The sequence below is a fragment of the Macrosteles quadrilineatus genome, unplaced genomic scaffold, assembly GCF_028750875.1.
Source record: "Macrosteles quadrilineatus isolate MER2022 unplaced genomic scaffold, UCM_ALF_1.0 Scaffold_1__1_contigs__length_201487025, whole genome shotgun sequence".
Taxonomy (NCBI): Eukaryota; Metazoa; Arthropoda; class Insecta; order Hemiptera; family Cicadellidae; genus Macrosteles; species Macrosteles quadrilineatus.
The window spans coordinates 89,717,302-89,739,338 of NW_026542594.1; the positions used below are offsets into that span (position 1 = coordinate 89,717,302).

The 22,037-nt window shown below is 33.3% G+C and overlaps 1 protein-coding gene across 1 annotated transcript; it reads left to right on the plus strand.

Annotated features, from left to right (window-relative positions):
• Positions 1–59: 59 nt before the first annotated feature.
• On the plus strand, positions 60–20,606 carry LOC128982752 (uncharacterized). The gene is made up of 5 exons (XM_054401710.1): positions 60–422; positions 13,471–13,671; positions 14,053–14,330; positions 18,146–18,356; positions 20,153–20,606. Exons 1-5 carry the CDS (start codon positions 314–316, stop codon positions 20,407–20,409), a joined length of 1,056 nt encoding a protein of 351 aa, XP_054257685.1. The 5' UTR covers positions 60–313; the 3' UTR covers positions 20,410–20,606.
• The last annotated feature ends 1,431 nt before the right edge of the window (positions 20,607–22,037 follow it).

Consider the following 22,037-nt stretch of genomic DNA (forward strand, 5'->3'; position numbering starts at 1 on the left):
TGTGGAGTTTACGTAACGATCGCATAAAGACTACTATTGAAGTCACAGTTCACTCACTGAATACAGTGTAGTACTGAATACAGTATATAGCGTCGAGTGGTGAAATCGATCGCACCGTTATCAGTAAACATGTCGGCTTCGATTATGTAAACATTATTACACGTAAAATAACTTTTTCTGACAATAAAGCTTGTGCAAAAATGAAAGTTTTTAAGTGATCGTTTAAAAAAGTAATACTCTAAGTGAGTACCTAGTAGGACATAGGTTTATTGGGTTAATTGACAATTTTGGCACACACGGATATGCGTAAGAAATGCTTATACTTTTTGTTTTGCATTACATTTTTATTGACATTTGTCATTGTGACAACTTTAGAGAAATATATATTGAGGATGAACGAGATGATATAATTAACACAAAGGGTAAGTACACTCTGTTATGTCAATTTAAAATATTCAAAATTTCTTAGGGTATTTTTCAAAAGGTTAAAGATAATTATTCTACATTCAGTTTTTGAACTATCCCTTTCAATAGTAACCTAGCACAAACACGTTTTTAACGAATTTCCCATATAGGGAATAGAAAGTATTTTATTCTGTTTTCTATTCTTTTTCAGTTTTCTATTCTGTGCTCTCGGCTATTACCGTAGGTCTCGTGGTAAGACTTGGAACCAAAACTGACTTACTTTTTCGTTTTGATGTCCCCATAGGAGAGGCCAAAAACACCATCCGTTCAAATTCATATAGTCTATATACAGGGTGTCTCAGACCACCCGGCCGGCTTGTATAGCTCCAATATGAAAGCAAATGGAAACCTAATTGCAACTGGAACCCCCTATTTTGACCCCAAGGAATTCAGCTAAATTATTTTCAACCCCAAAAAAGCACCCCAAAGGGCAGATTTTGGGGGGTGGGGGTGGTTTTTGGGAAATTTTTAAATGTAAAGGGGGGTCGTGTTATACCTCTTTTTAAAGGTCCTTTAGTCCTGAGTATTTTAGTGGAAAAAGATTTAAATTATCTTCATCCCTATTTACAGGGTGTTCAAAAACGTACAAAAAATAGCCCTTTGAACTACTTTTCACTGAAAAGAAGTGGAATTTTGTGGGGGGTTCAAATTTTGATAACACTTTAATTGCTAAATGAGCTTTCAAAAAACTCTGGTTTCAACCCTTTTGCTATCTTTTTACTTATGTTACGCATTTTCAAACTTTTTGAAGTTTCAAAAGCTGTTATCTCAAAAATTTCAAATGGCAACATGGGTTTAATTACAAACCCCATTGTAGCCCTTGAAATTTTCTATAATTTTTGTATTTAATGTTTTTTGGTATCTTCATTGGTTAAAGAGATATAACGAAATTAGTGCATTTTAATGTTTTATTAAATGGTATTCAAAGTGTTTGCTGTTGTAAATGTACACTTCTAGGTCTCAATTAAAACTAATTATGTTAAAAAATTAAAATACTACCCAGATTGTTAAACTTGGAGGATTAATAAAGGAAAAAACACAACTGCAAATATTCTTAGTTATTTTACAATTACAAAGTTCTAATAGTGCTTTGAATGAATACTGTCTAAATAAATGCTACTGGTAAATAAAAAAATCATCATGAAATCAATGAGCGTGTGCATGAAACTGGTCACGTTTGATTAGATAAATCAAATTATAAGGAACTTACTGGATTTGTATGAGAGGTGAATGCACCTGCGGTAGTAAAACAGCAATACAGTACCATAATAGTGGAGAAGAAGTACTACATGCATAACAAAGTTGGGGTTTGCATGGAACAAAATGGAAGGCAATTTAAGCATTTGTAGAAGTCCATCAGTATGTAGGCTATTAATGCTGATTCAAACAAATTATTCATTCAAAAAACTATTAGAGCCATGGAATTGTAAAATAACTAAGAACATTTGCAGTTGTGTTCTTTCCTTCATCAATCTTCCAAGATCAACAATCTGAGTACTATTTTATTTTTTTAGACAAGATTTGTTTTAATTGAGACCTAGAGGTGTACATTTGCCACAGTAAACACTTTGAATACCATTTAATAAACCATTAAAATACACTAATTTCGTTATATCTCTTTAACCAATGAAGATACCAAAAAACATTAAATACAAAAATTATAGCAAATTTTAAGGGCTACAATGTGGTTTGTAATTAAACCCATGTTGCCATTTGAAATTTTTGAGATAACAGCTTTTGAAACTTCAAAAAGTTTGAAAATGCGTAACATAAGTAAAAAGATAGCAAAAGGGTTGAAACCAGAGTTTTTTGAAAGCTCATTTAGCAATTAAAGTGTTATCAAAATTTGAACCCCCCACAAAATTCCACTTCTTTACAGTGAAAAGTAGTTCAAAGGGCTATTTTTTGTACGTTTTTGAACACCCTGTAAATAGGGATGAAGATAATTTAAATCTTTTTCCACTAAAATACTCAGGACTAAAGGACCTTTAAAAAGAGGTATAACACGACCCCCCTTTACATTTAAAAATTTCCCAAAAACCACCCCCACCCCCCAAAATCTGCCCTTTGGGGTGCTTTTTTGGGGTTGAAAATAATTTAGCTGAATTCCTTGGGGTCAAAATAGGGGGTTCCAGTTGCAATTAGGTTTCCATTTGCTTTCATATTGGAGCTATACAAGCCGGCCGGGTGGTCTGAGACACCCTGTATATAATATGTGTGTGTGTGTGTGTGTGTGTGTGTGTAGGCCTACATTAGCACGATAACTAGAGCAAAAATTATAAACTTTTGATGAAATTTAGTACAAACGTGTAAACCTACGTTTATTTGGACGAGTTCGCGAACCAGCATATCGGGCCATGGGAACCGGGTTTTGGGGGGATTTGTAGGGTAAAAATACAGTAGGTTTTTCTCGTTTTCACCCTGAAAACATAAAATTTCCCAATTTCTCTATAGACCATTTTGAAGAGCTTAAAAAACAAATAATTTAGTATATTGAAGTGTTTTTGTACGGTTATTGGCTACGGAAAAATGCAAAAAAATGTAAATTTTTAAATTCTTATGCTATTCTTATGGAGAATAAGTAAAAATTTTTGTTTGTTAAATATTTTGATCAAACTTGGCAAATATATTTCTTTTATACTGAGCTATTAATGTTTTACTAAAACACACTTTATTACCCTCCCTGTATCAGAAAAACCTAGGTACTCGTTAACCCTAACGTTTTTGAAATAGATTTAACTGAAAATCAAATCAGGTAAATGGGAATTCGCTTAGTCTGCAGGTTTGCTGCAGCGGGTGTATTTTACCATATGATAAATGTCAGCTACTAAGCAAAAGCTGTTAAAAAATATATGCTTCAACCTTTATATTTGACATAGCCTACCAATAATATAAGAGATTTATGCCTTTTAAGCGACATCTGTGAATGCTTAAAATAAGTAGGTCTATCATTGTTGCCAAAAGCTGAATAGATTTTGTCTAGGCTTTTAGTACAATACAATACAAATACAATACAATACAATACAATACACATACAATACAATACAAATACAATACAATACAAATACAATACAATACAATACTACTACTACAATAAAGCAAACCAGAATATAAATTCAAAAAATATTAACTGAATTTAAACTTGAATGCAATACATTATTTTCAAAACCTGAACGATTGACAGTATCCTCATTCAATTAAAATTAAAACCTTAGAAACATAAGTGTTTTGTTTTGTATTTAATAACCAAATATTTCCAGAACATAATTATGAGTACCAAAGGAAATTACAAGAATGAATTAGTCTCTGTAAGGCGGTCGACTAAATGGATATGTCATCGATATTTTTCTTACAAAATTACCCTAGGCTATCGTACACAAGTTTCAACCATCATCACCGCTGATCTAGAGGAAAGGAAACTCAATATATTAGCGAATTGTCTCTCTGGACCTAATGGTTAACAGATTTTACATAAAAGCCTAAATGGCTCATCAATAATAGAACATAAAACTTCCGAAGGTGGAGAGACGTTAGCTAGTGTGCTATGTATCCATATTCATTACCTTCTTACACGTTGTTATATGAATAGTCAAAGCTTACACGTACTATAATTAGTGTTGTGTTACTATAGAACAACATATGCTATTCAACATCTGTGTCAATTTTGCTGGGAGAATTTTCACATATATTTTTTCACATATAATATTTGGTTAGTACGGCGAATTTATAGCAAGTCCAAAATCAAAGGTCGGAGTATGGAAATAGTAGTTAGTACCATATTAGTCAAACCCTTTTCACAGGAAAACCTTGTTTGTTAGTTTTTATACCTGTGTTGTATACTTTTTTACAAATGGTTAGTATTTAGTATCATAAAATTGAGGTGGTGTCTGCCTGTCTGGGCGGCTGTCGCGACTAAAATACTAAACCGATACATTGTTTGAAAGAGTACTAACACATAAATCTTTCAGTTTATAAAATGAAACGTGCGCACCCAAGTGGCGCAAGTAAAAGAAAAAAGGATACAGAATCTTTTAAAATAAAAACTAATTAAAGTCAACAAGTTTGAACTTATGGTTAGCTGGTTTCAGTTCCGATTCTGCTAACAATGAGAAGTCACAAACAGGTAGGCGGATATCATCAGGAGTATTTTGTAACCTACAATGCCCTTAACTTAAAATAGTTTTGATTGTTTCTGTTTGTATGTTTGTCTTTGTTGCTGAAGTACAACTATGGAGTAAAATGTGTTATACACAGTAAATGTGCTTCATTTATAGATGTAGGCTATTCAAAATTCAAAAGAGGTACTTTATATGCTCTTTTACCGTGTATTCCAAAAACTCCAAGAGCTAGGTTTTGGTCTTATTTTTAAATTGAAGACTTAAAACCATTTTAAGAATAGGCCTTTGAATTTTATTACAGTTATAGAGGTGAATAGAAATACGAGCAAATTGTATATAAAATTTAAATTTATTGATACCTTGGAATTAGATTTATAAATACAAAGATTTTTAATTGATGACAATCTATTCTATATATAATTCAGTTTTAAAAATCGTTGTACAACTAAATCTAGAGTTCTACTGGACCGATTTTATTAATTAATGGGTCGTTGGAAAGCTTAAGTCGTGTGGATTTGCAAATAATCATGAAAGTTTGTTTTTGTTATGATTTATGGTTGAAATTAAAAAAAAAAACATGTTTTCCATAAGAAATACATTGAAAAAGGTGTTTTGCACACTTTTTATTTGGGTGCGACTTTTGGCTGCCTTTTTTTGTATTTCCAAGAAGTACATGGTATCAATTTGTAGGAAATTTTATGCTCTTTCAGAATATCACCTTCCACTTTGGTCGATTTCCTCACCATTTAAAAGTTATTTGCAAAAAAGCTAAGCAACCTCCGAATTTATAGTAATGAGAAAATATTGAGTTTGGGAAATTTTTGTTTAACTTTTTTACAACTAAATCTAGACTTCTACTGGACCGAATTTGTTAATTAATGGGTCATTGGAAAGCCTAATTCATGTAGATTTGCAAATAATTATAAAATTATGATTTTATTAAATATTTGTGGTGAAAAAAAGTAAAAATAACAAAAATACATTAAAAATTGCCTTTTTCAAGTTTCTGTTTTTAAGATTCTATTTGTAGCCAGCTTTTGGCTTCCTTTATTAAGTATTTTTAAGAAATACTTAGTAGTTATTTGTAGTAAATTTTATTCTCTTTCAGAATATCACATCCACTTTCATAGATTTTCCCTTAATTTAAAAGCTATTGGCAATAAGCTAAGTAATCTCCAAATGTATAGTGGTGAGAAAATACTGAATTAGATATATTTTTGTTAAACTTTGTACAACTAAATCTAGACTTCTACCGGACCGATTTTGTTACTTAATGTGTCGTTGGAAAGCCTAATTTGTGTAGATTTGCAAATAGTTATGAATGTTTGATTTTATTAGGCATTTAAGGTGAAAAAATAAAAATTAACAATAGTACATTTAAAACTCATTTTTTTCCAAGTTTATATTTTTAGCCAACTTTAGGCTGCCTTTATTGAGTATTTTCAAAAAATACATAATAGTAATTTGTAGGAAATTTTATTCTCTTTCAGAATATCACCTTCCTTTTTGGTCGATTTCCTCACCGTTTCAAAGTTATTTGCAAAAACGTTAAGCAACCTCCCAATTTATAGTGGTGAGAAAATACTGAATTAAAGATGTTGTTGTTAAACTTTGTACAATTAAATCTACAGTTCTACTGAACCGATTTTATTAATTAATAGGTCATTGGAAAGCCTAATTTGTGTAGATTTGCAAATAATTATAAAAGTTTGATTTTTTAAAAAGATTTACTAGGTGAAACCCGTCAAATTCGACAGTTACTGTTGAGGTTGCAAGCAAGATCGTTTGACTATAAATCGATGATAAATAACTCTATTTTTTGAACAGTTTGTGTTGTTCGTGATTTAGCTGTGTGCTTTAGGTATGGCCGATCTTAATAATCAATAAATCAAATGGAAGCTGGTATTTCACTGAAGGTTCTTAGGTCAAAACAATTAGAATAACGTAATTAGAATGAAGTACCATATCCAAGATATAATCAAATTTATATTCTCTGATTGAGCGATACAGTATCTTGAACTTATCTGTTGAAAACCATCAATATCTCAAGTGAAAGCCTTTGAAGTATTTTAAGACCAAGACATATAAAATAACTTAAATAAAAATAGAGTAACGTATCATTGATTGCAGGTAAGTACTAAAACGATTGTAATTATTGTTGATTCGTGGTTCAGCAGTGTGCTTTGGGAAGTCCGATCTTAATAATCAATAGCTCAAATGAAAGTAAAGGTTTTTAGACCAAAACATAAGTTTATAGGGTAAAGTAATTAGAACTGCTTGAATACATCTTTAATTGAAGTGAAAAAAAATTAAATTCTTTCGTCGAGTAATATAATTAGATAAATTAATGATGATGCTTGATGACAAATATGTGCTTGCATAGCTTTATTTTAAAACCAAATGAAAATTGAAAATCGGTAGGGTAGAAGAGCTAACCTGACTCGGAAAAGTAAAACCAATATTTTTTATAGATGGCAATAATTGGTTTACCAGTATGCATATTCTAATCATACGAAACATGTGTTAATAATTCAACAGCTCATTGTTATATTGTTATCTAATTGATTTTTCTTTGATTAATGTTGTTGTTAACAATTTGCATTTGTGTTTAAAGTGTGTTCCTTATGTTAAGTGTGTGTGATTCTAATGATATGTGCTTAATCTGTACCAGTTAAGTGGTGTATGGATTTCATAACCATTATTTTACTAGAGACCGTTGTATTTAACCACAACGGGCACTGTTGCTGGTTTAGCAATAATTTATTTAATCAAAATAATTAAAAAAATTAAAGCATTTAAAACCACCTTAGGCCCCTTTTATGCACCTGCGGCATGCAGCAAACATAGTCTAACTATTGTTGCCGTGAGAGGACCCCATGGTCCTGGTTTTATTTCTGTCGGGGGGCCTCAAATCACCATCTAGCCGAGGGCCTCCAATGAAGCCAGACCGGGCTTGATTATTCTTATAAATGCACTTAATACAGTATTGGAATAGGCCTAGATAGGCTAACTGAATTAGGCTACTATGATCGTGATCTAGAAAGAGTGAGAGAGATAGATGTAGACTGAGATTACGGAATATGCGTGAACGACAATATTGAGAGTTTATGAGGTTATGTCCGTCTTTAATCTTCACCAAAAGTCCAAATAATTAGGTCAATTAATTGGTTAATCAACAATCCGACGCGAACGGACCAAAGATGTTGCAATTTCTAAAGGCTTTTTTAAAAACAATAATAAATTGGACTGTATATAAGGGATGATTAATTTAACAATTTTGGTTACAAAAATGATGTTAAGGACTTTTGGTTTCAATTTAGATTACAGTTGTGTTACCACACATGATGTTCTGGTCGTTCTGGAAGGTCTCGTAGAGCGGGTAGAACGGTAGAGGACAAGTATGATTCTTCTGAAGAAATAATATATTATTCAATAATAACAGTTTTAGAGTTTAGATTTTCACACATACAACTTAAGTTCAAAATAAAGGGGTTAATTGGTTAGGGCCTTTACAATGAAAGAGTTAATTGAATGGAACAATGTAAGAGGAGAAAAGAATGAAATAGCTAGACAAAATTATATGAAGAAGGTAAAAGACACAGTTTTTAACAAGAGAATGTTTACATTTATAAATTTGAATTATTGTATTGTTGTGGCCATATGGGGTCAACTATTTATTTAATTTATTTATTTATTAAAGTGTGCACTCAAGAATAAAGAAACTTGTCCTCCGTGCGATGAACAACTATTTTCATCATACTTTGGAAATAACCATGTTGATAACTTAACTTATATAAAGTAACACAGTTTTCATAAAACTAATAATTTAATATTGTACTTTAATATCATAAAACTGGCTTCATCACAATTCAAGACAAAACAGAATCAAAACATAAATAAACAACAAAATATTCATTATTAATAGTTTAGTAAGCTCTATCTCTCTCTCACAAATGTGAAATGATCAGCTGGCCTGCTAAATACTGAACAGCGTTTTCTTACCGTTGCGAAACACGTTTATTTTGCAATATAATAAGGTAATAGGGCCCACTGTTTATTATACCTGTATAACACTAACTCATTTGTTGATATTTATTTCCTTCATTTGTTTTTTGAAAGTATACTGGTTAACACAATTTCGATTATTGGTTAAAATTATATGGATGAAAAACTATGTCCACCAGTAAAAAATATTTTTTAATAAAATATTTGGAGGAAAAAATATCAACTAATAATTGTAGTTTTCATCACTAAGAGCGAATTAAAGTGGCTCTTTATGGTTCGCAATCGTTTGGAAATCCATATATCCCAAAGTAACAATAAACTTTTGAGAAAACTACAAGTCACAACCCCATAAACCATATACTTAAAATGTTCGTCATGACGAGAAACCTTGCGCAAAACTATCCATTATTTCTAAATTGTCCTGTAAGGTCGTAATTCCTTTCTAAAGGGAACTTTCCATAAAGTTAATGTTAAAAATACCTCAGCTGTACTTATTTGTATGTTATAACTTTCAATTTGTTACCTTATTAAAATCAGGTGTGATTATTTGTTTGTGGTACTGTATTCTGTTTTGTTTATTTCAGCTTAACTTAACCAATCAATAGTTTTATTAATAGGTACTTATGAAGTAACACGGGGTGAAGCCCGTGAGTAACAGCTTAAGTATAGTTCGATTAAGTACGAAATATACAGTTTTGCTCCGTGTGATGAACAAATATTTTCACCATACTGTAGAAGTAACCTCCTAATCGTTATGTCGTCATCAATGTTTACATTTCTGTTGTTTACAAACATAGCTTTAATATCGTGTGATTAGCAACGTTTTGATTTTAATCTATAAATCAATAATTCGGCCATTAATAACATATGCATCACCTAACTGGGGAACTAGGATTGCTTTCATAGCAATGAAAGCCAGTTGAGCGGAGCAATCATGTTTCATGATTTTTAATAAAGCAATGAATGAAAAACTTTTTATAGAAATAATACAAAATACAAATGTTCCCACACTCTGCACTGCTAGCCTTTACTACTTCCTTCATCACTTCCCTCGTCGTGGACCTGGTTTCCTCCCTTCCCAATAGCATTTTAGTATTTTAGATATATTAATCTAACTGTCCCACACTCTGCCCTGCTAGCATCTACTACTTCCTTCACCACTCCCTACGTAGTAGATCTATTTCCCTTCCTTCCCATAGCCTTATAGTATTGCAGATACATTCCTGTAACTGCCACAAACGGTTCCTACACTTCGCACTGCCAGCCTTTACTACTTCCCTCACCACTTCCAACGTTGTGGACCTGTTTTCCTCCCTTCCCATAGCATTTTAGGATTGCAGATCATGAATATAACTGTCACAGATGGTTCTCACTCTCCGGAGTGTTCGCCTATACTACTTCCCTCACCACTTCCAACGTTGTGGACCTGTTTTCCTCCCTTCCCATAGCATTTTAGGATTGCAGATCATGAATATAACTGTCACAGATGGTTCTCACTCTCCGGAGTGTTCGCCTATACTACTTCCCTCACCACTTCCAACGTTGTGGACCTGTTTTCCTCCCTTCCCATAGCATTTTAGGATTGCAGATCATTAATATAACTGTCACAGATGGTTCTCACTCTCCGGAGTGTTCGCCTATACTACTTCCCTCACCACTTCCAACGTTGTGGACCTGTTTTCCTCCCTTCCCATAGCATTTTAGGATTGCAGATCATGAATATAACTGTCACAGATGGTTCTCACTCTCCGGAGTGTTCGGCTATACTACTTCCTTCACCACTTCCTATGTCGAGAACCTATTTAAGTTTGCCATTTATGAGATAGATCCATGAATGTGATTCACCTAAAAATTGTTTAAGATAAAATGTTATTTATTATAACCTTTATTTAGCTACGTAAATCAAATCTATTAAATACTGTACCTAAGAAAGTACGATTTATCTATGACTCTACCTATTCGATCAATGGTCGTTTCCAAATTGCGACTTAAATGTAAACCTAATAACTTTCTCTGTACTATTTGATCAGTTGTCATCATCAATTTTTTCTCCTTTGTACTGTGGTTAGGTCGTGTCTTGATTTGAACATATGCTATGATTCTTTGTTTTGTTTTCATTTATGTTGTTATTTGGAACCATCATGGCACACCATAAGACCAATGTTAACACCTTACACTTTTAAAACACTTTAAAACTTTTTTACACTTTGAGTTACTTTAAAATTATATAGGCATTATCAAAAATTGAAATTGATTACGTCTAAACCATCTAAACATTTGACAAAAAAACCTTCGTAAGTTTGGCTACAATTTTCCAGCCGTTATTGAGAAGTGTTATAAGGATTGCAATGAAGTTGATCCCAAAGAGCTTCGCCTAGCTCCGCTCAAAAAACAAAACTGTTCCAAATTCAAGTAATCCAAAATACATTTTTTAGAATAGCAGTGAATGCTCCTTGGTTCGTATGAAACAAACCCATACACGAAGAGCTTGAAATAGAGTCTGTCTCGACCTTCATTGGAAAAATACACCTTCAAATTTCTAAATTCTCTAGTTCCTCGAGCACTCTGGCGTTCAATTTTGGAAAGATCACAGAAAATAGAAGATTACGCCAAAGACTTCTTGTTGGACGAAGCCTAAAGAAAATTTAACATATGACGTGCATCTAAATGTACTATGTTACAGGGTGTCTCAAGTTTGAGCGAACCCGCAATGTTATTTTATTTTTCTGTTTTGTTAAAACTTCTGTGAATAATGTAATATTGAACCAGAAATAAATGTTTGAAAAAAACAGCGTTTTAATAATGCACTGATGCAAATTTGATGTTAGCGAACAGACAAATTTACCATATTTTTCCAATTTGAAGTTACCCAAACACGGTGAATTATTGGACGATTATGAGAACAAAAAACGGCTGCTTCCCGGACAGTATGATGAAATAGTGGTTTTCACCACTAGGAGTGAAAGTGGCTCTTTTTGGTACACAATGCGCCTAGCTTGGAAATACGATTAAGTACCAAAAAGAAACTTGTCCTCCGTGCGATGAACAACTATTTTCATCATACTGTGGAAATAACCTTCTAATCGTTACAAAATTTCACCGCATAGTTTGAGGCTATCCAAATCGTTATCAATGTTTACATTTCTCTTGTTTACAAACATAGCTTAAATATCGTGAAATTAGTATAATTTTCATAATGCACTGTTAAATTTTGAGGTTAGCGAATGGAAGAATTTATTTACAATATGTTTTTTTCTGTTAACAATGATTTTGATGACGATTTAGATAACTAAAATGGCTGCTTTCCGGGCAGTATGGTGAAGATATATTTTAACAAACCATATACCACATAATTGGACATCAAGATTATGTTTAATTACTTATCTTATCTGATAGATAAAATATTTATACCAATCCGATTTTTTACGAGCTAACCTAACCCCAGTTTTCTTAAAAAGCTAATATTATGGTATAAAAATATTTTCTTCATGCTAAGTATAAAAACACATTCCTTTTGTATTTACCTCGACCTCAAGACTTCAAGTGTAACCTGACCAAACTTAACCGTAAAATAATTAGATCAAAGATAACTTTAAGTGTCATAAAACTTATATTATTGGCAGAGACTAATTTAAGGTAGGCTATGCTAGTTAGTTTGGTCATTACTTCGCTGCGAAATTATACAGGTTAAGGGCGCTTTTTAGTAAAACATTAATAGCTGAGTTGAGTATAAAATAAATAGATATAACAAGTAAGTTTAGTCAAAATATATCTATAAAAACATGCAAACTACAACAGTTTACTTAATCTCCATAAGAATAACATATTATGGAAATTTTATATTTACAATTTTTTTAATTTTCTCTGTAATCAATAACCCTACAAAAACACTTCAATATACTAAATTATTTGTTTTTTAAGCTCTTCAAAATGGTCTAGAGAGAAATTGGCAAATTTTATGTTTTGAGGGTCAAAAATGAGAAAACCCTATTTTTACCCCATAAAATCCCCTGTAAACCCCTGTTCCCATGGATCATTCTGGTTCTCAGTCGTGGGTTTACACGTTTGTACCAAATTTCATCGATATCGGATTATTTTTGCTTGAGTTATAAATAGTGCTAACGGAAACACACACACACACACACACATATAAATACAAATACATATATATATTTTATACATGTTGTATATATACACATAAATATATATATACAACGGTTTTTAAGTTATTAAAGAAACAAAATTTTAAATGGCCGCAATTTTGTTTTGTGAATTTGAACATTTTTCCTAATTTTTCTGTATCTTTGTCTAGTTATCATAAATGTTTGTGCAAAGTTTCAATTTTTTCCTACGTCAAACCATTATGAAGGAGAAAATTAATAAGTGAAAATAACAAAATGGTTGCTGTGTGAGTAACTAAGGACTTACGGACAATTTAAATATGATATTTAGATATGATTCCTACCTAGGAACAATGCCCTAAAATATTGGTAGGGAGTTCTGAAACACCCTGTGTATATGAATTTTAACGGATTGTGTTTTTGGCCTCCGGGGACATCAAAACGAAAAAAGTAAATCGGTCCCGGGTCCAGGTCTTACCATGAGATTTACGGTAATAGCGTATTCCCTATATGGGAAATTCGCTAAAACATACAATACCAAGAAAAATGTTTGCACTAATCATGTGAAACGTACCTTTCAATTGTCGACCATCAGTTTGTTACGTGCTGCAGAAAATTAAACACGTCTTCAGGTCAAAATTTCAGCTATTAACCCATCTTGGTTTAGTTATTTTGTATATAAACTATGTATACTATGAGTGTGTGAAAACTGAAAAGAAAATTCACAATTTGTATTTATTTACATGTTTGATATTTTACAGTAATACCTAAGGTTAAACAGTGGGCGCCAAAAATATGGTTTGACCCCCAAGAAAAGTTCTTCCCATTAAACGTTGATAGTTTTTTGAAAGAAATCACTCCTGAGGAGAAAAACGGACAAAAATATTCTGATGATAGCTACTCAAAACTTCCTACTGGTCCGAATTCCAAGAACTATTACTTAATTACAAAACAAAACAGAGGTAAGAAAACTATTATATTTTTGTCATACTCTCTTGGCCGTTGAGCACATACGGCTGCCTCTGCCAATCATACTACTCTCATTTACGATATACTTGCCTTCCTTATAGATTCATTTAAATTACAAAATGGGAATAATTTAGTAAAACTTAAAAATGACGAGCTTTTTTACTAAAAAACAAAATATTTTTTATCTCTTCACCTTTTACAATATAGATTTTTCGTAATTATCATCCTATACACTATTGGACACCTCTACCTATGGTTTTCTCCATTTAAAAGTCAAATATTGTTTTAAATTTTTATTGAAAAAAACTGCTTACGTAGACAATAATAAAAATGAACAACAAGAAAATAGAACAAGTAGCCTACTTCTGTTTCAGATACACTACTGAAGGATAACAAATCATATCTACATGGTGTGAACCCAACTACAGAAGAAGTTTCAATATACGCTCACGTACATACATGTGATACTAATTATGATAATTTCATCATAACTTACTGGTTCTTTTATCCATTTAATGAAGGGAAGGAAATTTGTACAGTAGGAAATCAAACACCCATACCTGTACCCCAAATTTTCAATCGATGTTTGGGCAAACTGAGATTTTACGGAACTCACGTTGGAGATTGGGAACGAGTGTCGTTGATAATAAAGGTTTGTAAATCACGGGAAAGAAATTTAAAACATAACTTAATAATATACACTAACAACTCTACTAACGTTTTCCAAACACATTTGATAGGGTTTTGAATATTATGGTCATATTTCTTAAAAGTAGGATACCTAGATTTACAGGACGTAGCAGCTATACAGACATGTTGCACGAAAAACTATATAAATAGACAATTTAAACAACAAAAACAAATGTAAATAGACTATTAAGTATTAACAACGAAAACTAGATAACAAACCATTTACAACAAGACAGTATAGAGCATTTACAACAAAAACAATATAAATAGACTATTTAACAATAAAAACAGCATAACAGAATGAAAACCTGATGAATGACACCAATAACAAGACATGTAGATTCTTCTGAGTACGGCAGAAATCATCTTCCACTTAAGTCAGAAACGAGTTCCGTACTCAGAAGAATCTACATGCCTTGTTAATCGTGTCATTCATCTGGTTTTCATTGTTATGTTGTTAAAAGGTCTATTTATTTTGTTTTTATTGTTAAATAGTCTAGGCCTGTTTATATTGTTTTTGTTGTAAATGCTCTATATTGTCTTGTTGTAAATGGTTTGTTATCTAGTTTTCGTTGTTAATACTTATGATTCTATTTACATTTTTGTTGTTGTTTAAATTGTATATTTATATAGTTTTTCATGCAACATGCCTGTATAGCTGTTACGTCCTGTAAATCTATACATATTTAATCATCAAAACGGTGGTGTTATCGTATTTCACACTATCATTAATTATTGCTCACACTAATCTATTTCATATTAAGTGACATTTAATTGTTAATGTCAACTCAACACTCTTGTAAAATGGCGTTTGCCGTGCATGTAATAAATAAAATAAAATAAAAAATCCAAGATGGCCACCGGAAATGACCACCCTGTCAAAATGAAGTTTTCTTATTATCCAACAATGTTTGGGGGTCTGGGATCAATATTCGAACAACTATAGAAAAAAGTAGTGTAGCGATTAAAACTCACCCTGTATGGTTTTTTAACTTGTAACGCCCACTACATAACCTCTGTATCATCTGGTGTTATCCCAGTTTTTCTCGTTTCCGAGGTGGCCTCTTTCCAAATTACCTCGAATAATCGAGCATCTACTGTAGGCCTATATACTCTGTGGAAGCAAAAATTGTTCATTCATACACACCATTTATAGAGAATTGCTTCCGGAGGTAAAAACCCACAGTTGGCCTGTAAGAATCCTTAACTTATACCTCCGGAGGCAATATTTGATGAAAATATTTGTTATTTATATTGTGGTATATGCAATTGTTATCGAATATATTTGTTGTTTGGGTAATTTGATTTATATATTGTAATATAACCTAAGTCATACCATAAACTTTAACCTTGTATACAAGCATTTAAAGGTGGAGGCAAAAACTAGGATATATACAGTGGAGGCAGAATCTAACAAATCATAGGTATATATATCTATATATATAAAATCCAATGTATGTTTGTATTGTATGTTTGTTTGTTTGTCCTTTATGGACTCCGAAACCGCTCGACAGATTGTAATGAAACTTTCAGGCATTATTAAGCATATTCAAGGATGGTTTGTGTGAAGTTTGGTGCAGATCCGTCAAAAGGGCTCCGCCCCAGTGGCTCTGGAGTTTCCCATGTTAACCTTATGAGTACTCATATTAAAATGGAATTAAAGAATCTTAACAGCTGGTTCAACTAAGCAATTGGATTCTGTGATGTTCAATAGCATTGAAAAGTTAAAATGTTTACCAACAGGATGCAGCACGATTATTTTTTTTTTATTTATGACTTGCAACCAAAAGGTGAGTGAGCGTAGCGCACGAACTTCAACCTGGAGGCGAGTTAGCGTAGCGAACGAGCTAACCTGAAGGTAAGTGAGCGCATCGAACGAGCTCCAACCTGAATGTGAGTGAGCGTAGCGAACGAACTTCAACCAGGATCTTGAAAATGAACAAGCATTTGACATAAAACCACATTAGGACAGGACGACGTCTGTCGGGCCAGCTAGTAAATCTATAAAAATGTAAACAATAAATGGCGTTTTTCGCCTCTGGGGACATCAAAATGAAATACCCCCGCCGCAGCAAACCTGCAGACTAAGCGAATTTCCATTAATCTGATTGGATTTACACTAAAATGCCTTCATAAAAATAGCACATTTATTTCCTATTTAAATAGAATTAGTTTAACGAGTACTTAGGTTTGCTGCAACAGGGAGGGTAAAAAAGATTTTTTTTATAAAATGATAATAGTTTAGTAAGAAATAAAAGTATTTTCCAAAATCAATCAAAATATGTTCATAAACAAGCAAACTACAACAGTTGACTTATTCTCCATAAGAATAACATGGGAATTTTAAAATTACAATTTTTTTGAATTTTCTCCGTAACAATTAGGCGCATAATAACGCTTCAATATACTAAATTATTTGTTTTTTTTTAAGCTCTACAAAATGGTTTAAAAAGAAATTTTGAAATTTTGTGTTTTTAGGGTCAAAAATGGGAAAAGCCTATTTTTACCCCATAAAACCCCCCATAAACCCCCGTTCCCATAGTCCGATCATGCTGGTTCGCGAACTCATTCAAGTTTATCCCGCCTTACACCTTCAAACCAAATTTTATCAAAATCGGACAAAAATTACTCAAGTTATCGTGCGGATGGACACATATATATATATATATATATATATATATATATATATATATATAGATATATATATAAAAATTTGAACGAATGGTGTTTTTGGCCTCTGGGGACATCAAAATGAAAAAGTAAATCGGTCCCGGGCTTAGGTCTTACCATGAGACCTACGGTAATAGCTACTTCCCTATAGGGAAATTCGCTAAAAGTAAATCGGTCCCGGGCCTAGGTCTTGCCATGCCACCTACGGTAATAGCTACTTCCCTATAGGAAAATTCGTTTAACAAATTTACACAAATATCTAATGGAGAAAAAACATAAATATGAAATTAAAAGAAATAATATATTTGTTATTTACAATTCAAGTGTGTAAGGTAATTCATAAACACGATTAAATAGAAGAAACAAGAGAAGTGTTAATTAAGCAAGAACGGAACAAAAACGCCGTAAATACATTTTTTTAATTTGTTACTCTGCGTGTTGGAAAGTTCCTGCAATGTGTTCTTAGATTTTAGATAACGTAAACAGGAATATTTTCAAAATGTAATAAGTTGATTGTTAACTAGAGAAATCGCTTCAGCAGCGTGTGCCCTGAATATCCTATCAGTATAGGCTATTATATAAAACACAGAATACAACAAACAACACGAATAACTAATATAATTTTACTTAATTTAACTCGCCATCCAAGTTTGATTGATAAGAATAATTATTTACCATTATATGGTTAGTCTTGGCAGCAATCTAGGGCCCTCAAAATGGATATTTTAAACCAAGAAATTATCGGGAAATTGCCATTGCACTTTCTATAAATAGATGACTAGTAGTAGGAAGGTTTTTTAAACTTGATTTTTAACGGAGAATATATGTTTGCCCCTTTATATAGCCTTAATTATAAATAAGGTATAATAAGAGTTTCTCCTAATAATAGTTTACTTCATAAAGATAGTAGAGAGAAAACAGTATTTGGGGTTTCTGCATACGTTTCTTCTTTACGGAGTATTCTGCACGGGTTTTAGAAATAATCCCAGCTTAGAGAGCCCATACAAATGTTTGATATTTAAATTATTTTCAGACGGCATTTTCCCTTTATTTCCCGACCACTGGAACAATTTAAAAAGATAAAAAAATTACTCGTATTTGTTTTAGAATGGAAGACCAACTCTGCTATTTCTGTCTGTTCACGAATCTGGAGTGTATTACATCTACGATGAAACCAGAGAGAGTTTCAAGCTCTTCGAGGCCATGTCCGAGGGCCTAGGCCAGCCCTCATCTCCCCCAGAGACAGTGCAGCTGGATGATCATGGACATCCTATCTTGTTCTCGGCCAAAGGATCTCACGCTCTATGGGCTGGAGTAGGTGAGTAACAGAAAGACTCTATAAAACCAATGCTACAAACATCCTGGTTCTTATCTAATGGTTTTAAGGCTATTAAATTAAAGTTAAGACATAAAAATGAAACATAATTTTCATACGCATTCACTTGACACGTTGTGAGTGGCATGCCACAATGGCGCAGGTGCTCTTTTTGTCTGACAATAGCTTAGACTGTCCAGCTGCATTTTCTTTGCCACAATTTGGCAGGAATTGGAGCTCAGAGAGTGCGTCGCTGAAGGTGAACAGTAAACTGGGCATAACCAGTGTTGACTTTAGGGCGGGTTACACACCGGTATCGCAGACATAATGTCGCCGATATTTCTGATGTCGCGGGCATGATGTCTGCGACATATAATAAAATAAAAACCATGGAAGACGCACGTGCTGGCGACATGAAAGTGAAGGAATCACAAAATTCATCAGTTTTAATAATGTCATCGTCAGAAGAAGATGATGTGTTGTTGCTGTTGTTCTTTCTAGAAAAAAACATTAAAGATAACTTCATGGTATTTTTTCCAAAATACATTCTAATCAATTGTATTGCAGTACTTACGTAATTTCCTTATGGTGTCAATTGAAGTATTATAATATCACAATACTACATTTCACGCCATAAGGCAATTAAGTAAGTAAAAAAGCGCTAAAACTACTAGAAACGTGTTCTGCGCATGCGCGGGCCCAAGAGACAAGAGACATGTCTGTCCAAACACCGACCGGTTCACCGGTTGGTTCGCTCGAGACACGCGCCTGCGACACTGGTGTGTATAGCTCAATAAGTTAACATAGGTTGGTTTTCGAGGGGCATGTCGCAGGCACGAAAAATATCTGCGACATCATGTCGGAGATACCGGTGTGTAACCCGCCTAACTAAAATGTTCAACTCCGCAGCACCCGTTTACGGGCAACCATGTTCGTGAGCCAGTTGGCGGACACGCTCGTTAACATGTTTGCCCGTGTATGGGGGGCTGATCGATGGAATACTTTGAACAATAAATTTCCAAAGCTTAGTATTAAAATGTTTAACTAATGAATGTTAATCTATTTCTTAATCCATCTATACCATTGTAAATAAAGAATAGGTGGTGTCTGTCTGTGTGTAAGTGTGTTTGTATGAGCTAAACTCAAAAACTACTGAACTGACTGGGCTCAAATTGCACACAAATGAAGCTACAGCTCCGAGGATACACATAGAACCACAGACTATACAATATGTAATTTTTTACTCTATAGTCTGTGATAGAACTATTCCCGCTTCGATTTAGGGATCTGCCCCGTGGGCTTTCAAAAAATATGTGGTGAGAGATTTAAAAGTAAACCAGAGAACCGATGCTGCTCCGCAGGGTTAAATAAATATAATATCCGAGAAATAATCAAATTTATAATTTTTGATTGAGTAATACAGTATCTTGAGTTTAACCGATTCAATCGATCAATAGCTCAATTGAAAGCTTATAATTTACTGATTATTTTGAGTCTAAAACATATGGAAAAACGATAACAATACTGGAGCTATTGATTTGAGCGAATTTCCCTATAGGAAGTGGCTATTACTGTAGGTCTCAAGGTAAGACCTAAGCCCAGGACCGATTTACTTTTTCATTTTGATGTCCCCAGAGGCCAAAAAACACAATTCATTCAAATTTTTATATATGTAGGCTTATATGAATATATAAGCTGTGTGTGTGTGTCCGTGAACACGATAACTTGAGTAATTTTTGTCCGATTTTTGTAAAGACTTTAATTATTTGGAAAACTCAATCTGAGCCTCTTATTTCCAGGACAACATCAATACACCAAGTTGAGGCTGAGAGAGTTGTCGGATACTGTAGACTATGGTACTGCATGGGAAACTTGGCACTCGGTGCAGGTGTTCTACTCTGATGAGACGACCCCTGAGTGGTTCAACTACCAAGGTCGCTGGGGCAATCCTGGCTCTAACTGTCTAGGTCTAGGGAACTTCCTTTGTGAAGCATCCGACGGCCCTCCAGGACTGGTCACCCGGCAGCCTGACTTCAGTTGCCCACCAAAGTCATAGATTTAAATTAAAAATGGACAGAAAATAAATTTTTATGGGCAGTATTTTTCCTCAATAATCTGTCATTTATATAATAATCCTCTTAGCAATAAACACAGAAATTAGAAGTTTTAGCAACAAAACGAATAACTTGCAGAAAACCCCCCGATTGCATTGCCTAACCATGGTGATGACTAGATGAGCATAAAGTTTTCATTTAAATCGATACTACTTGCCCTATCCAAAGTCAATGCTGTACCTGTCTCTTATAAATGTATATTATCTACTTCCAGTATCTAAAGTCATTGCTGTATCTGGTTCACGTCAATGCAATGTCTAATTGCTGTATCCAAAGTTAATGATATTTGGTTCACATAAATGGAATCGGATGGTTTAGGAGGAGTATTTGTAAAACAAAAGCAGGAGTGTGGTGTAAGAGTTTCGCTAGCATCACTCACTCCGCTCAAATAACACATCTTACAGTAGTGGTAGAAACATTCTGTAGAGCAGACGCTATGATGGTAGGATACGCATATGATTCAACCTTAGACTATTCATCCAATAGTCAATAATTCAACGTCATCAATGTCATCATTTGAAAATCTAAAACTTGGTTAAGGTATAATGGAAAATATGTATGTGCCTTAAGAGAGTATGTTGTTCTGGAAACAATGAATGGAGGATAGATACATTGTCCTACAATACAAAGCACAATCGAAGTGAAGCTGTGGTTTATAAGGTAGGACGGTAAAATGTGTTGTAGAATGAAGTCTGCAGTCTTGCGACACCCCCCTCCCCTCTAAACCTTGTTTCAGAAACACCCGAAAAATACTTAATTTGAAGGAAATTACTTGGAAAAGTGGGCGACTTTAAGATTTCCTAGCTTGCTTTATATTTTTGCTTAAATTTACAGATAGTTTTTTCTCGCATATATTAACCAACAGAATTAATGCAAGCAATAATAATATCTCGTATGTATGACAAATCTAATAAAAATTAAGCACGAGTAATCCCAAAGAATTCATTTTTACTAGGATTTCTTGACCTTGTGAGGAGCCAAAACGAAAGTTTTGATATTCCTTTCTCAATCTTCCAGAGCGCCGGAAATTGTGACATAACAAACGAGAAGTCCGACCATTGTTGGAGAAAGCGACGCTCATTCGTCGGGAGGGGAGGGAATACTAGCGTACTGGACATGTAGTTTACTGACCGTAGAGTGCGGGCGGCGACGATTAACTCGGACCGTTATCAGCGATTATGACTTTAATTATTAGTTTAAACTTAGTACCTATTATAATTAGTTTTCTATTAGTAAACTTCTGCAAAGATGATAGTTAGGAAAGTGGTTGTTTAAAGGAATGATATTAAAAGTGAATTGATAAGGATATGAGAAAGGCATGATCTTACTTATTTTTTTGCAATATATATTCATCAACGGAAGTCATTGTGCCGACGACAGAAAAGTAAATATGGAGGATAATATAGATTTAGTCGACAGAAAGGGTAAGTATGCTCTGATAAACTACCATGATAGTCTATTATTTACAGCTGATTCAACAATAGTTATTTACACATTATATTTTTCCTACTAACAGTTACAGTACTATAAATCATATAAATAATTGGTCTTTCAAACACTATTCAGCACG

Bases quoted from the DNA above. Each gene is read 5' to 3' on its own strand.
- LOC128982752 (XM_054401710.1), top strand. From the start codon at position 314: ATGCTTATACTTTTTGTTTTGCATTACATTTTTATTGACATTTGTCAT. The intron at 14,331-18,145 runs GTTTGTAAATCA...TATTTGTTTTAG, and splicing joins GAGTGTCGTTGATAATAAAG to AATGGAAGACCAACTCTGCT. The intron at 18,357-20,152 runs GTGAGTAACAGA...TCTTATTTCCAG, and splicing joins CGCTCTATGGGCTGGAGTAG to GACAACATCAATACACCAAG.